At 41.1% G+C, this 15,000-nt stretch overlaps 1 protein-coding gene across 1 annotated transcript in view; it reads left to right on the top strand.

Moving 5' to 3' along the window:
- Window positions 1-15,000, top strand: part of LOC138019123 (uncharacterized) — a 54,754-nt gene that overhangs the window by 2,266 nt on the left and 37,488 nt on the right. The window contains exons 3-11 of the mRNA XM_068865795.1: window positions 3,751-3,893; window positions 4,893-5,135; window positions 5,658-5,774; window positions 6,241-6,340; window positions 7,208-7,286; window positions 8,638-8,768; window positions 10,935-11,056; window positions 13,196-13,429; window positions 14,096-14,206. Coding sequence (XP_068721896.1) covers window positions 3,751-3,893; window positions 4,893-5,135; window positions 5,658-5,774; window positions 6,241-6,340; window positions 7,208-7,286; window positions 8,638-8,768; window positions 10,935-11,056; window positions 13,196-13,429; window positions 14,096-14,206 — 1,280 coding nt within the window. The remainder of the gene's footprint in view (window positions 1-3,750; window positions 3,894-4,892; window positions 5,136-5,657; window positions 5,775-6,240; window positions 6,341-7,207; window positions 7,287-8,637; window positions 8,769-10,934; window positions 11,057-13,195; window positions 13,430-14,095; window positions 14,207-15,000) is intronic.

Here is a 15,000-nt window from a genome sequence, read left to right as displayed (position 1 = left end):
TTCTCCCCTAAATTAAGGTCTATGAGACCTTTTTGCAGATAAAGCGGCCATTTTGATTTCTATTGTTTCAAATAGCTATTATGGGATGCCCAGGGGGCAAATACATATTAATTTGCCCCCTGAGCATCCCATAATGTCTTTTGAAACAATAGAAATCAAAATGGCCGCCGTATCTGCAAAAAGGTCTATGACTCGTATCGGTTCCCTCCTTGAGGGACGGTCACACCATGGTCATGTTAAAAAGCGTGGAATAGTCGCGAAGTTATTACAAAAACGCAAATTTATATTTTACGATGACGTTCTCGTGGCCGTTTCTTGGTCGTTGCTAAAGCTTCCTATTGCTAAAGCTCCCTAAATATCAACGACGCGGGCACCACAAAACAAGAATATCGTTGGTTAAAAGAGGAAAAATAATCGTGCTGCACAAGCGGCACGCATTTTAGCGCACATATATTTTTGCGGTACTCTGCACAACGAAGACGTGAACTCACCAAATTTGAGGTTTTAACGACAGGTCAACGTGAGTGTACAAATGCAAACCTTTCATTTTATATTTTTACTCCAAAACCCTTTGTACCAGTCTCTTCTTAGGTGTTTCGCACACATTGTACGACGTGAACGAGTCGTAATAATCTCGAAAGACTTACGACAGAGCAGAGTTATATTTTGAGATGTCGTTTTCGTCGTCGTCGCTGTCTTAGAGCTTTACGCTTATGCTTGTGCTTATCGCTCATGTGGGAACCGGGCTTAAGTCCCTGATAGGGACATACAGACCTACCAGAGCGACGTCGACGATCACGTCACCACAAAATGGAGCTTAGGTTGTTTACCATTTACAAGCAGAAACCAACTGGTACTAGGTTTGTTCAAAGGGTAAGCAAAAAACTCCCGAATGGGAAATATAGTTGGGGTAGACGTGTACCATTTTCAAAATTCGTTCACGTTTACCGAGAGAATCTGGAGGGAGGCAAAATCATAGAGGAATGCAAATGGTAAACACGTTTTCGGTTTGGAAATTCCGTTTGGGAATTTTGGACTACCTTTCGAGAAATCCCGTTTTCTCCGGAAATTTTCCGCTTGGGGAGACAAAAATAGGCCTACCATTTACATTCCAACCGAACTTCCGGATTTTTTTGGTAAATGGTAAACAACCTTAGTCTCTCACGCAGACACTCTTAGGGCTTCGTCACGCGTTCCTCCCCCACGAGCGTCTGCTGAAACGGGCCACACCTTCCTTTCCCTTTGTTAAGTACCTGTCATCTGGAGATCACGTGCGGGTTACATAGCAGCCAATCGGCGCTGTGTAGGTTGCTACCCTGGGAGTGTCAACTTTGGATGAATCGTGAAAGGGACGAAGCCTTTCCAAAACATCCCTCAGAAACCGCCTCGGTGGGGTATGCACTTGCACTCTCGCGAGTCAAAATGCGAGTGTTTAGCAAGGGAATGATGTCGTTTCATCTAAAATCGAAAGCGCCGTGGAAATATATAAATACGAGTAAAGAAATAAAAGTTTCGCAAGTGTATTTGAACTGCACGAGAACCATTACCTTCAAGCGCAATGAACGCAACAAGGACAGTATCGAAAAGAAAACATGAAAAAAATCCATAACGTTTAAGCTTGAAATTTTCGAGCTGCTTTTGGCGATGATCGTCTCTAAAAATTTGATTTAATGTTTTTGTGTTGCGAACCGATCGTTCGTACTCAGTGTTTCTTCAATTTGAAAAATGAATCAAACCTTTAAACAGTTCATCCAAAGGACGGCTTATCCTCGGTGTAAAAACCTGTGAAAGTCACGGATGACGTAACAGAAAGGAAAACAAAAGAGCAAAAAAACATAAAAAAACATACAAGAAATGGGGTTGGTTATTCGAGCGAAACGACTCCACTGAAATAGCGCAGAAGGAAATGTAAATATGATATCAATTCCAAGCGAACGCCACGAATAGGTTTGAAACGCATGGAGCAAAATGTTTCAACCATACCACGGGCAACCCAAGCTCAGTGTGAGCATGGCCGACAAAATATAAGGATTTGTATGGGGATCCCGATAAAAAGCTTAAAAATATAATTATATGAAGAAAATCTCAATTAAAAAGCCTAACCTTATTGCCATTGTGGGTAGCTTTCTTCCTGCGTGGTTATTTTTCAGATGCGACGCGATTTGAGCCATTTTCCAGTTTCTGGGTTGTCAACGGTTATAATAAAATCCCAAGGCCGGAGACTAAATTCGCAGGAAACCCCAATTTGAGTCAAGTATTCCTGGATAAAATGTTCCCAAGGTCACAATTCCACAAAGGAGGCAATTGACAAAGATTGAACTTTTATCTCAACCCTCCATCAACGCATTAGCGGTCCTAAACCAAAACATGAAATTTTTACGGCACAGTGTCTCTTTGATGTCAAACACACGAAGCCCATTTTCTTGCAGTGACCTTACGCAAAATTTCTCAGGGTCCAAAGTACACTTCCAGAATCTGGAAGTCCGTAGTGATTGGTCTACGTAAATTGCGGCACGTTTGAGCAGACGCTCAACTAAACTGGGTAAGAGCGGTCAAAGAGTAAAAGTAGAAAACAAGAGATCCACCTTTGTATTCTCGCGTTGTCGTCAAAACCTCAAATCTGGTGGCGTCACGTCGTTGATATGCAGAGTGCCGCTAAAAAATTTGCGTTAAGATGCCTGCCGCACGTGCAGAACGATATATTTTTTTCTTTTTTTGCTCTTTTTACCAATCAGTCATATTGTTGTTTTGTGGCCTTTCTCGTTGGAGACCGCGTCGTAAAGCTTAAAGACCCTAATGTTGCCGCCAAATCGGCCAATGGTCTGATTGGGTAGTTGGCGAGCACGAACAAAGGTGTGTTAAGCTATTGATCCTACCATAGTTAATGCATGGAGATGGTTATGAAACTCGACAAGTTCCTTTGTTTCATGTTTTTGTCCGTATTTTTGGTCGTCCCTGCACAAAACACACTTTTTTTGGAGAAGATAACCAATCAAATCCTTTGATTACGTTATGTACAACTAATTTACAAACCCGTGCGAAGCGAAAGGAAAAGATTGTGCAGGGTCACGGTCAATTCAGCATCGATTGCGACAACATTGGTCTCGCTTTTGAAGGTTCTAAGGTTTCATAACCAGTCCCTCGATTAACTATGATCCTACTAGGAGGACAGATGAAAGCAAATGATTTTAAGTCTGGCTCTAGAGCTAATTAAGAAAGCTACCTATTGATGGTTGGCACATAACGTCACAGCAGCCATGTTGGTGCACAGTACAATAGAGAAAAATGTATTTTGGGATTTTGACTCTATTATAATGCGAAACTTGAGCCATAAGTTGCTACTGTTTTGTGCACAGACATGGCCGTCTCACCACGTGATTGAAAACCATCTATTAGTCGTAAATGTTAACCTCGGTGTAAAAACATGCCAAAGTGAAACGCACGGATGACGTAACACAAGGAAAACAAAAGAGCAAAAAAAGAGAATACAAAACAATAGCCTAACCCCACTTCGAGCTAAAAAAACAAAGAAGAAATTTCACAGGTTTTTATACGGAGGGAAACCCAAACAGATAGTTGATCCTATTGTTTACTTGCATGTACCATTCGAGAGAGAGAGAGAGAGAGAGAGAGAGAGAGAGAGGGAGAGAGAGAGATCCCTGTTTACAAGAAAGTGAAAAGAATCGTTTTGTCTTCTCAGCGTTTGTCAGGCTGTTTTTATCGTTTTGTCCGCTTCTTCATGTTAAACAGATTCCACGTTTCTTCTCGAACCTGGAGAATAGTCTGCATTTCGACATTGGCAAAGTACGAGCGCTGAAATTTACTTTGTACATTCTCTTGGTCACTCACATCAGCAGTTGTATTTGGTTTCTGGACAATTGCTATGGGGAAACGTAAGTGGTTTTTTTTTAAATGACCATCAAGTGGGAACTTTGACCAGCGGTGCCAACTACGAATCATCGCCCAAAAGTGAAGTCGGTTTAGCGAGGAAAAATGAAAAATGGTCTGATTAATGAACAATCTGCCAACAGATTACTCACCCGTTTGCGATAACAGTAATAGAATAAGAATAGGAAATCATATGAGTGTATTTCGTGATTTATAGGCGCGATTGATGTTTTAAAAATGCTCAAAGTCGCGCGAGCCGTAGGCCTAGATTTTATTTGATTATATCAAAGGTGTTGTTATACGCTGGAGGTGAATCCAATAGCCGAGAAGAAGACAACAAAAGCCTATAAATGTTCGTCCAAACTCAGCAATTACCGCTCACCTTTTTCTTCGTTTGGGAGATTGGTGTGAGAGAGGTTTGATAAGTATACGCAAGCAAAAACAACAGTTGAAAAGTACGCAAGACAACGTGTTGAAGATAAATGTATTTTATGCTTCATGCTCCATACAATCTGACAGATATTGTTGGCAAGGAATTGCTCTGAGCGAGCTCCGTTTTCTGGAACACAAATATCACCACATATGTTTGGGATATTTTGGCCAAGCTCTCATGAGCTAGGCCGTTTATTGAAAATCCGCATGGTAACCTAGGAAATACCCAAATATAGAAGACATGATCCCAGCAAAGGTGAGGGGACACCCACCATCCACAAGAAAGTAAAAATAGGGAGGGTGGGGGGGGGGGGATTCTGTTGAATCAGCTTCCACCTGGCTTGCACAATAGTAAATGATCTAGAGAAAAGTCCCGGATGACAGGAATGCCCAAACTGCAACATGGGAAATAACTAATTAAGCATGTCTCACAGCATAAATCCATTTATTTCCTCTGCATGAGCAATAAATTTCTTTTAAATATTTACCACTTCAGCAGGAAAAAAAGTATTAATGATTTTGTTGAAATGTTTCAGCCTGAATTGCTCACATTTAAGGTGTTTATACTTCAGTTGCACTCCTACAAGCTGGGCTCAGCACATTGGCCGGGAAAACCTTGTAGCCGGCGTCAGTGACTATATCGCCGCTCTTTACTGGGCAGCCGCGACAATGTCATCAACAGGTTACGGAGACATTCACGCCCACGATTCAGATACTCAGTTGATTTGCATAGCTGTCATGCTCGCTGGGCTCTTGCTGTATGGCTACTGCCTCAGTAGTATCGCTGCTACCATTGCAAACTCAGCTGCACCAAAGTAAGTAACAAAGTTATTATTTTCACTTCAACATCCTTGCCCCGTTTCCATGGATACTTGAAAATATTATTTATCTTGGAATAATTTACTATTAAAAAATGCAAACTTATTGACAAAACACTTGCACTTGGACTCCCTTTGAAAGCTTTTTCTTTTTTTCACTCAGCATCTGTAAACGTGTACATGGCTTATGGCAACTTGTAAATCGAATTTTATAGTGTGGCCGAGCTATCAAAAAAAAAAAAATGAACAAACAGAATCAGAAATCTTACAACCTGGTCAACTGATCAAATCGTCATTAAATTATAATAGCCTTATTCCCAGGACCTTTCCCCTCGCGGAAACGAGGTGGACCTTGCACCGCGGACGTCGCTTATTCCGGCGAAAGGGCCTGGGTCAGTTTCCACGTGAACGAGTTCAATCCGATGAGTCCCAAGACAAATTCAACTCCATTATCATCGGGACCAGTAAAATGAAAAGTTTTAAAGATGAAAAAAAAAAGGATCTGTTCTTTTTCACCAGAGTGGAATTCTTTGCAAAAATGAAAGCAGTTCACCAGTTTATGGAGGAGCAAAATCTGAGCAAGTCGCTGATGGAAAGAACTGACACTTATCTATCCATTCTTTGGAGAGTTCATAGGTAAAAGGAACCGAAATGATAGCGCAAAAAGCCATTATCTTTAATTCTTCTTCAAGTCGTTGGCGTGCACTTTGAAGAATACCTCTATCGTAGCTCACCTAGATGCTATGGATTCAGGGTGGCATTTATAATACACACCCACGAGTCTGCTGTGATCAGTAACCTTGTTTTCCCATCGAAACAAAACAAAACGTTTCCATGATAATAGGGCTCAATTCCTGGAGGATTTGTTGGTTACACCAACATGCCCGCCGTGACGTTACGTGAAAACACTCCATAGCTTAGTGGTACAGCATCGGAACTAGTATTTGGAAGATCGTAGGATCGACTCCCTCAAAGGAGCAGAGCACTCGGATTTCTCCGAGTATCCCCGAGACACCATCGATTGATAAATCTCTTCATTTCATTTACCGAAGTAAACATGTAACATCTCTCGCAGTCCAATTAAGAGAATATTTTTCTTTAGGGGTGAAGCCATCCCTGGGGTTAAGAGTCTCATCGGAGATATGCCGCTTATTCTGCAACAGGATGTCACCTATGAACAAGCTAAGGATGCTTTAGAAAAGGTAATATAGAATTTGAGTACATTAGGGGTTTTTGAATTTATCATGTTGACCGAAACTAGTTGAAAAAAGTATAAGAATTTGACAATAGATAATTATATGGCTAGCCATACATACGTATGTTTCATCCCTGCCAAGGGACTCATCAGAGACCTTTCGGCTAACTCGACAAACATCGCATAATCTGCCAATTAACAACTTTTTTCAAGTTGTTAATTGGCAGATTATGCAACTGAGAATCCTTATGTGATATAAGGCCAGATTGCCACCATCATTTTGTTGCTAGCGGGACTTCAAACGCGATGTTTGACGAGTTAGCCGAAAGGTCTCTGATGAGTCCCTTGGCAGGGATGAAACATGCGTATGTAAGGCTAGCCATATAATTATCTATTGACCGAAACTAGACCTTTCTTATTTATGAAAAGAAATAAATTGTTGGGCAAATGCTCACTTTGCATCCGTTTAATCGGAAGGCCGAACTTTCTCATCGTGATCATGATCCTAGACATGTAACTTTGCATCTATTTCTGCGTTTTCTTTTCTTCAGAACAAGTTGAAAGGGAATCTTTCCAGAATGGGAAATTCATTCTTTTACGGTTTGGGCTGATTTTTTTTCCAGGACTGTCTATAGCCTGACCATTTTATGGTTGCTAAAACTGAGATAAAAAATACCATCTTCTGTACAAAATTCAACTTTCGACATTTCTGTCCAAAAACGTTGCAGGGTGTACGTCAGCCAGTTCAGTGGTAGAGCCTAGTAATCGAAACTTCGTAGCTTTGACTTGGATTTTCCTCAAGTACATGTAGATCCAAGTCATTTCTGATAAACGAAAATTTTCTTTATCCAAGAACTCCTTATATTCATTCCAGGTTCCAATATTTATGGAGACAGATGCGAATTTCATGCGCCAGTTGTCATCGAAAGTTATTTCATACATTTTCTCCCCAGGTAACTTAATTTTTGCTCTAGGATCTGTGATAGAGATAAAAGACTTGCACGATAGGACTTCGCCCTTTTTCGTTAGTCACGACACGCTATCAATGATTGAGAATGCACCTCCATAGTTAGTACACTAACGTACTATATATGGCGTTGCTTATTGCATTTTTTTATTCCGCGGGCAAAATTACCAGTGGAGACTGTTTACTAGAGCAAGAAATATGGTCTTGCCTATTTCGGTAGAAACATGTGCAACTGCTGACATTTTGAAGTCGCCGACTTATTCACTGAACAACTGATTGTTTTGCTTTGTTTTGCTTTGTCTTAGTTATCTATGGCGTCAAATTTTCATCAAGCTCCTTACATTGAGATTTGTAGTCCAATATTTCACCCATGCTGTTGTCGTTGGTTTACTGGCAAGCCAGATAAAGTATTATTATTTTTCTAATGGAGAGGGGTGGGGGGAGGGATTTTAAATACCTCTTGCTTCACGGAGATAAAGTCTCCGCTTACGAGCCAGAAGGCTCATCAGGTCGGCGCTTATCTCCGGTTTCTGTAGCATGAAGCGACTAGGAGTATTTGTACTCCCCCCTGGATGGGATGCTAGTCCATCGCAGGGTTACCCCCAGCATTACGCCGGTACCCATTTATACACCTGGGTGGAGAGAGGCACCGTGAGAGTAAAGTGTCTTGCCCAAGAACACAACACAATGTCCCCTGCCAGGCCCCGAACCCGGACCACTCGATCCGGAGTCGAGCGCACTAACCATGAGGCCCACCGTGCTTCACGGAGATAGGGTGGCTTAATTAAGCAATGTTTAAAAAAAGAGCAGCAGTGTTTTATCGGAGTTTAAAAACACGACATGTAGCAGTGTTTTTAGAAACGATAAAACACGAGTTGCGAATTTTTTGAACGACTCCTTCAAAAACGTTCCACAAAAAGCGTGTCACAATGGTTCAAAATATGATAGGAGAATATTAGCTACCAGAAAAACAAGCTATGCATTAGCAGTATTTTTATATAGAGAATACTAAGGAGGAGTCATTTATCAGGATATAAAGCTCATGCACGTGAGGCTTTAACGGTGTTTTGATAAGGTGTTAGGCTCATGAAATATTAATGAGGTTTTGAAGACGCTTTTATACTGACCAGAGGAATGTGAAAGGGCCTGTCAAGAATTCCCCTTCTGGCTCAGTTTATACGACCTTTAGGGACCATGTTACCAAGCAAAAGGTATTTTGCGTAGCTATAGGGGATCTTCGAACATTCGAATTCGCTTAAATTGATTTTAAGAGATAAAAACGCTTTTAAAGCTTAAGGCCATGTCCCCGGCTAATTTTAATCCCTATGTCATGTTAGGTGATTGCATCATTTACGCTGGAGACATGGGTCGAGAGATGTACTGCATCAGACGAGGCCTGGTAGATGTTGTTGGAGATGATAACATCACGGTGGTAGGCACTCTGGGGCCTGGAGCCTACTTTGGAGAGGTCTGTGTTGTGATGACGCTTTCTCGCACCAACCCTCCCGAATCCCACTCTCTGTTTATCTTTAAATGTTGCTCTCAGTTCATAATTAAGTAGTAAAAAGACTGCGCAGCGCGTAATAAATAAGTTAGAGCTGATCACTGTTTCTTTAATAAGAAGGCCACACGAAAGTTTAACGATGAAACATCCAAAATTTGTCGGCGGTAGTTCAGTTTGGGTGGTGCCTATTATACAGAGATATTTTTGCGCGGTTTAAAACTATTCGGAGAAAGCAGAACTTAGCAAGTGCTCTTGGTATCCAAGAAGAAAATTGGGGGTAACCACGCATTTTTCAGAGATAATTAAGCTTCAAATTGGAAAGGAATGCCATACATTGCTTTGTATTTTAAAGCATTTTACAAATATTGTTGATTAATTATCTTCGAAAATGCGTGGTTACCCCCAATTTTCTTTTTGGATTTCGATAACACTTGTTAAGATCTGCTTTTCCCGCATATTCAGTAAACCGCGCAAAAATACTTTTGAATAAGTAGGCACCGTCCTTAAACGCCAATATCTCAAAACGAACTCGGTGACCCCCATTTTTTATTGCTGAAAAGTGATGCAAAGTTTTACAAAATTTTCTGGAGCGGATTCAGAGCCACCTTAAAATTGTTCAGTTGTGTAGATGGCTATGAATCTGCTCCATTTTTTTTTTTAAACTTTGCCGAAATTTTTATCATAGCCTACTTATCACTCTCCAGCAATAAAAAGTGGGGGTCACCGAGTTAGATTTTGAGATACAGGCGTTTAATACAAAATATAGGCTGTTTTTGGATAGCTGTTTTGTTGCCATGGTAACCTATTACGTCGTATTAATGAGTGCATCTTGTTAAGCATCTATTGATGTTTCATATGATTGTCATCACAATGTTACGATTAAGTGAAAACGTTTGGTGAGAATACATGCTATAACAACCTGTGCTAAATTTGTAGTCGACAAAAATCAACATTCATGAATTAAAAAGAAAGCACTTTGAAACTGTGATCAACTAAACATCTCTAAAACATGTTTAAGGTTGGTGTGAAGGGAGCATTAGGCGCGTATACGCTACTTAGACTCACTTGCCTCGCTCTGATGCAACATTTCTTTTGTATTTTGTCCATGCAAACGAGGCTAGTGAGTCTAATTATCACATATACAAAATAAAATGTTTTTGGCCGCCATTTATACATGTGGTGTAAAACACAAATTTGGCGTCAACTGGCACACTCTTTGGACTACGCGGGTCTTTGCGTAGATTCAGGAACTCGTGACTTCTGAAAACAACAAAACATTAGATTTTTGCTTGAAATCTCCGTCACAAACCTGAATCAAATACTCGACTTTCCGGCCATTTTTAATCTGCTGACTGGGTCTACCCCAATAACATAGAGCGTATTAACAGGCGGCAATAGAGCTAATGAACGGGCGGCCACATAGCGGATGCACAGTCAGGCGGTCATAGACCGTTGGGACACCGGCCATATAGCGTATTCACAGGCAGCCATAGAACGTATGCACAAGCGGCCGTAGAGTGTAGGCACAATGAAATAGTGGTCAAGATCCAGTAAAGCCAGAGAAAATGGATAACAAGAAACGGCAGTGCAAGTTAAGAGCGTATTCTTATGACGTCACAGCTTCCTTGTTGGTGTCTCTAACTAATCATCCGGGATTTTAAGCCTCTTCATACGCAAACAGTTTCTTTTCTTTCGGTTGAAAAACATGGCCGCCGAGCCGTTGTTAAATAGCTTCCAGCTGTGCTGGTTGGCGAGCTAATTGAGGCACGGGTATCCCAAGCTGATGTGCTTAAAAATTATAAAGACTTGTACGGAGCAAACTGTATTTGAAAGCGAGAATATATCGCTTACCTTTCTTGATATCCTAGGTTCTTGTTTTCGGTGTGTTTTGCGTCGCTTTAGTTATTTATCTTGGGGGGTTTACTGTTACGGTTGCTACTCCTATAATTGTTATAATTGTCGTAGAACCAACATCAGGGTTAAAAACTCTATGAAAAATCGCGTTTGGCTTAAATCACTTAAATATTTTGTATATGATAAAAATTTAAATCATAGGCACTTTAGGTCGGGATAAGAATCGGGACTAAAAGTTTTTCTTTTTAATATTCTGTAATTTTTGTGTTTACTTAGGTCGGCCTAATCTTTGGCGATAATCGTTTGTCTACAGTGAAAGCGAAAACATTCTGTGAGATTCTCATGCTGACGAAACCTGATTTAGATGATGTGCTAATCAATTTTCCCATTGTGGCAAGGTTTGTGTGATTTAAAGGGATCATAACAGCCGTTTTAAGCCGGGTATTTTTCTATGTTGCAATTTCTGTACACCTTTGGTGTACATATGGCGATCAAGGAGAGGAGAATGGATATTCATTTAATCGAGTCTTGATAACATAGTCTCAAATAAAAGGAATGCGTCGCTATCTTTGGTTATGGGATGTTCCACAGAGGGCAATGGGGGTTAACGTCACCAGACCCTCACTCCCAACTGACCCAAGTTAGATATTAGTTCTGGGTTAGGGTCGAGCCCGGGGGGCGAAAGGAGTGGGAGCCATGGCAACGTGCTGGTCATCACTACGGGGAGGTGGGAGGGTCGAGCGCCCTACGTTCGTTTAAGCCAAAGAGAGGAATAAACGGGATAAAGTGACCCTATTTATACCCAAACTGTAATAAATTATGCAAATGAGCTCTCCTAAAATAGCTAGAATAATTTGCAACTTAAATCGGAAGGGAATAATGGGCGTTTGTACATAATGGCCCGCAGTGATATGACGCGTTTTTAAAGTCAGAATTCAAACAAGTCATGCAACTCAAACGTTCAGTTCGGCAATTCCAACCTTCAGTTCGGCAATTCAAACAATTCCAATCTTCACTTTGGAAATTCAAACCCTCAATTTGGCAATTCAAATCTTCAGTTCTTCAATTCAAACATGCGTGCCATTCAAACTTCCAATCTGACAATTAAAATATTGAATTGAATTGAAGGTTCCACTTTGAATTGCCGAAATGAATGTTGGAATTGTTGAATTTCCAGATTGAAAGTTTGAAGAATAGCTAAATTGAATTGTTGAATTTCCGAACTGAAGGTTTGACTAGCTAATTGAATGTTTGAATTGTCGAACACATGTTTGAATTTTGACAGTAAGAAAAACGCGCCATACCAGTGAGCCCAGTGAGTATAGATGAGTATACAGGAATCTTTGCCGACGTCATTGTTTAAGAGGTATCATGTTATTTATAATTATATAATAAGCAGAATAGAGCGAGTTTCAATCGACTGTCGTGAAACCAAAACCAAAGTAATTACTTTGGCCAATCACAAAGGACGGAGACAATCCAGTAAACCAATCAAAACTCGACATAATTACACATAGCCGACACAAAGCGCGGGAAAATGTGCACGCGCAAACCACGATTGGTTTTGGTTACACTTCTGGCCCCAGTTGTTCGAAGGGTGGATAGTGCTATCCGCCGGATAAATCACTATCCACTGGATATCTCAAATTGTTTTGCTAGTGTTTATCCGCTGGATAGTGATTTATCCGGTGGATAGCGTTATCCACCATTTGAACAACCGAGGCCTGATTGGTTGAAAAAATGGCGCGAGAACTTTGAACCAATCACTGAGTGAGTAATGCAAAACTAAAGCAATTCGCTAATTACATTTACATTTACATTTACATACTTAATTGGCCGCTTCCCATAAGGGCTTTTCAGGGTCAATGAAACGACGGAACAGAATAACAACAACAACTTTTAAGAATCCCAACTGGCCGGAGGCAAACCAGTTGGCTATTTACAAGTGCAGCTTTGAATTTGAACCGGGGACTCAACGAGTGGGACTCCGGACTCCGGGATCTCCGGATCTCAAGGCAAGCGCCCTAACTACTCGGCCACACTGCCTCCTCGCCTCGCGTCCTCGACGCTCAATTGAAAACCGCTCTAATGCACGAATTTTGATTGGTTTTCACCTGTGATCTATTAGAGAACAGACATATAGCTGACGTCATCATCAGAAACTTTTATTTCTTAATTATATAAAGCAAATAGATCCGTGTTGCTGTGCGTCTGCGTAAGAGATCACAGAAGGCTTCAAAATGTGGTAACCACAGAAGTGACACTCGTGTGCCACAGTTATGTTGTTACCATATTTTGACGCCATCTGTGATCTATTACTGAACAGATGCACGTCAACGTGGAATCGATTTATCAGAGATTGGTCATTACACAATGCACTTTCAATGGTCAGTAATTTATTCTCGGCTGACTGATTAGAAATGGTAGCCTTGTCTGCCACTGAGGCAGAAAATGTAAACAAAGATTACCCTAATATTCTTCAGGGACCTGTAATTACGTTTACGAATAGATTTGTTTTGTTCTTTTTCCTTATTCAGGCAAATTTGTGAAGCCGGAGCAAACAATGAATATTTAAAGGATGTGAGAAAGGCAGCGTTTGAATCGACGAGGGCAGCGATCCGGCGACTCTCTGTCAAATGCGCGGCTGAGCAATCCAAAAAGTCTTTGAGCTTTCTGCAGCGATCCAGAACGTCACAGAAGTCAGAATCCTCCAAAAAGAGCAAGAAGAACAAAAAGAAAAAGAAGGGTGGCAGTGTGCTACCGGACATGAGGTTTGAAAAGATTTAACGTTTATGTTTATTTGATAGGTCGGAGGTTTACTGTACCTTTGAACGATGGATGATGTACTGAGAATGTCAGACTTCTAAATCCAGTAAACCCCTTGGATTTGCAGTTTAGTTATTTTTAGATTTAGATGCAACGGAGGTATATTCTCGAAAACGCTCGTGTAAAATATGAGGCGATGTTCCCCAACATCACCTAACGTTGTGCACGCAGTTGCGGACGTTACAACGCCATACCCTCTTCTCTCCCTCTCGGTCCCATTGTTTATCTTCTGACCTCTCTTTACCATATTTGCGCTGGAACTTAACTGATCATTAATTCTCACCTAAACCAAAAGGAGGGAGCCATAGTCTGTGACAAAATTCCTTGGAGCAGCACACGAATATACAGATATGAAGCTTTTGCGTCTTACCATTCCTTCACAATGTTGTTTGCACACGAGTTTCTGAGCCCATTTGGCAAAACAACATTGTGGGAGGACAAGGCATTGCAAAGTGTTTTAACATTTTCCAAGGCTGCATTCACAATGCAGGATGTTTTTCTTTTGCTCGGTCTGACTGCAAAAGTTAGTGATGTTTTCTTCTTTTTAATTTCTTAATAGTAATTCCTTTTGAGCTTCAACCAGCCTAACACCCCTTCTTCTGTTTTCTCAGTCCAGTACAGATTAGCGGGATGTCTTTGGCGAAGGACCTAAAAGAAGATTTTGACAAACCGTATCGTGATTTGCATCCAGTATTGAGAATGTTTTCCTTTCTTCTCATGAGGTTAGCTAAATTCCCATACATTCCCGTCGCGGCGTTTTCACAGACCGATTTATTTTTAGATTGAACTTCCCGCGAATGAGACTCCCGGAGGGGCCAAGAGAAAATGAGGGGACAGAGGGGGAGGCTCAGGACGTCGGCCGGGATATGTCATGTCCACGAAAGTTTTTTTTAGACGAGCGGAAGTCTTTGTTCTAACGGAAGTCTGTCTTCCCAGACGTCCGCATGCAGTCTTGCCTCGCTCACAGGTTCTTAGTGAAAAGAGAAAATGGCGGCGCACGTGGAAGGCTGATGAATATTTATTTTCTTTCAAACATTAGACCGAGGTTGACCTGTATGCGGACGTTTCGGAAGACAGACTTCCGTTAGAGAAAAGACTTCCGCTCGTCTAAAAATAAGTTTCGTGGACATGACATATCCAAAGGGCTTGACCGGGAGCCTCCCTCTCTGTCCCCTCATTTTCTCTTGGAGGGCCGATGACCAATCACACTAAACTAACTTGATGTCATAGTGTCACCGAATCGTAACTGCCTTTGTTGTTTTGCTGCAAAGTTTGTCCAAAAATAGATTGACCTGTAAAAATGCCGTGACATAGGCTTTGTATGGGAATTGCTCGCTCCTACTAATGGGCTCCTGGTAAAGTTGAGTTTTGCACGATTTTTGAGGGCGATTTGTAGTGAGATTCTCTTGTAGTCAAAAGTCAGACCGCAATGGTGATTAATTTTTTTCAAACAAATCTTGCTTAATTAAATGACACCGAAGTCAACACTAGTTTACTTGTGCAGATGGAAATCACC

This window comes from Montipora capricornis, chromosome 10 (genome assembly GCF_036669925.1).
Source record: "Montipora capricornis isolate CH-2021 chromosome 10, ASM3666992v2, whole genome shotgun sequence".
Taxonomy (NCBI): Eukaryota; Metazoa; Cnidaria; class Anthozoa; order Scleractinia; family Acroporidae; genus Montipora; species Montipora capricornis.
This window is presented reverse-complemented; position numbering and strand designations above follow the sequence as displayed.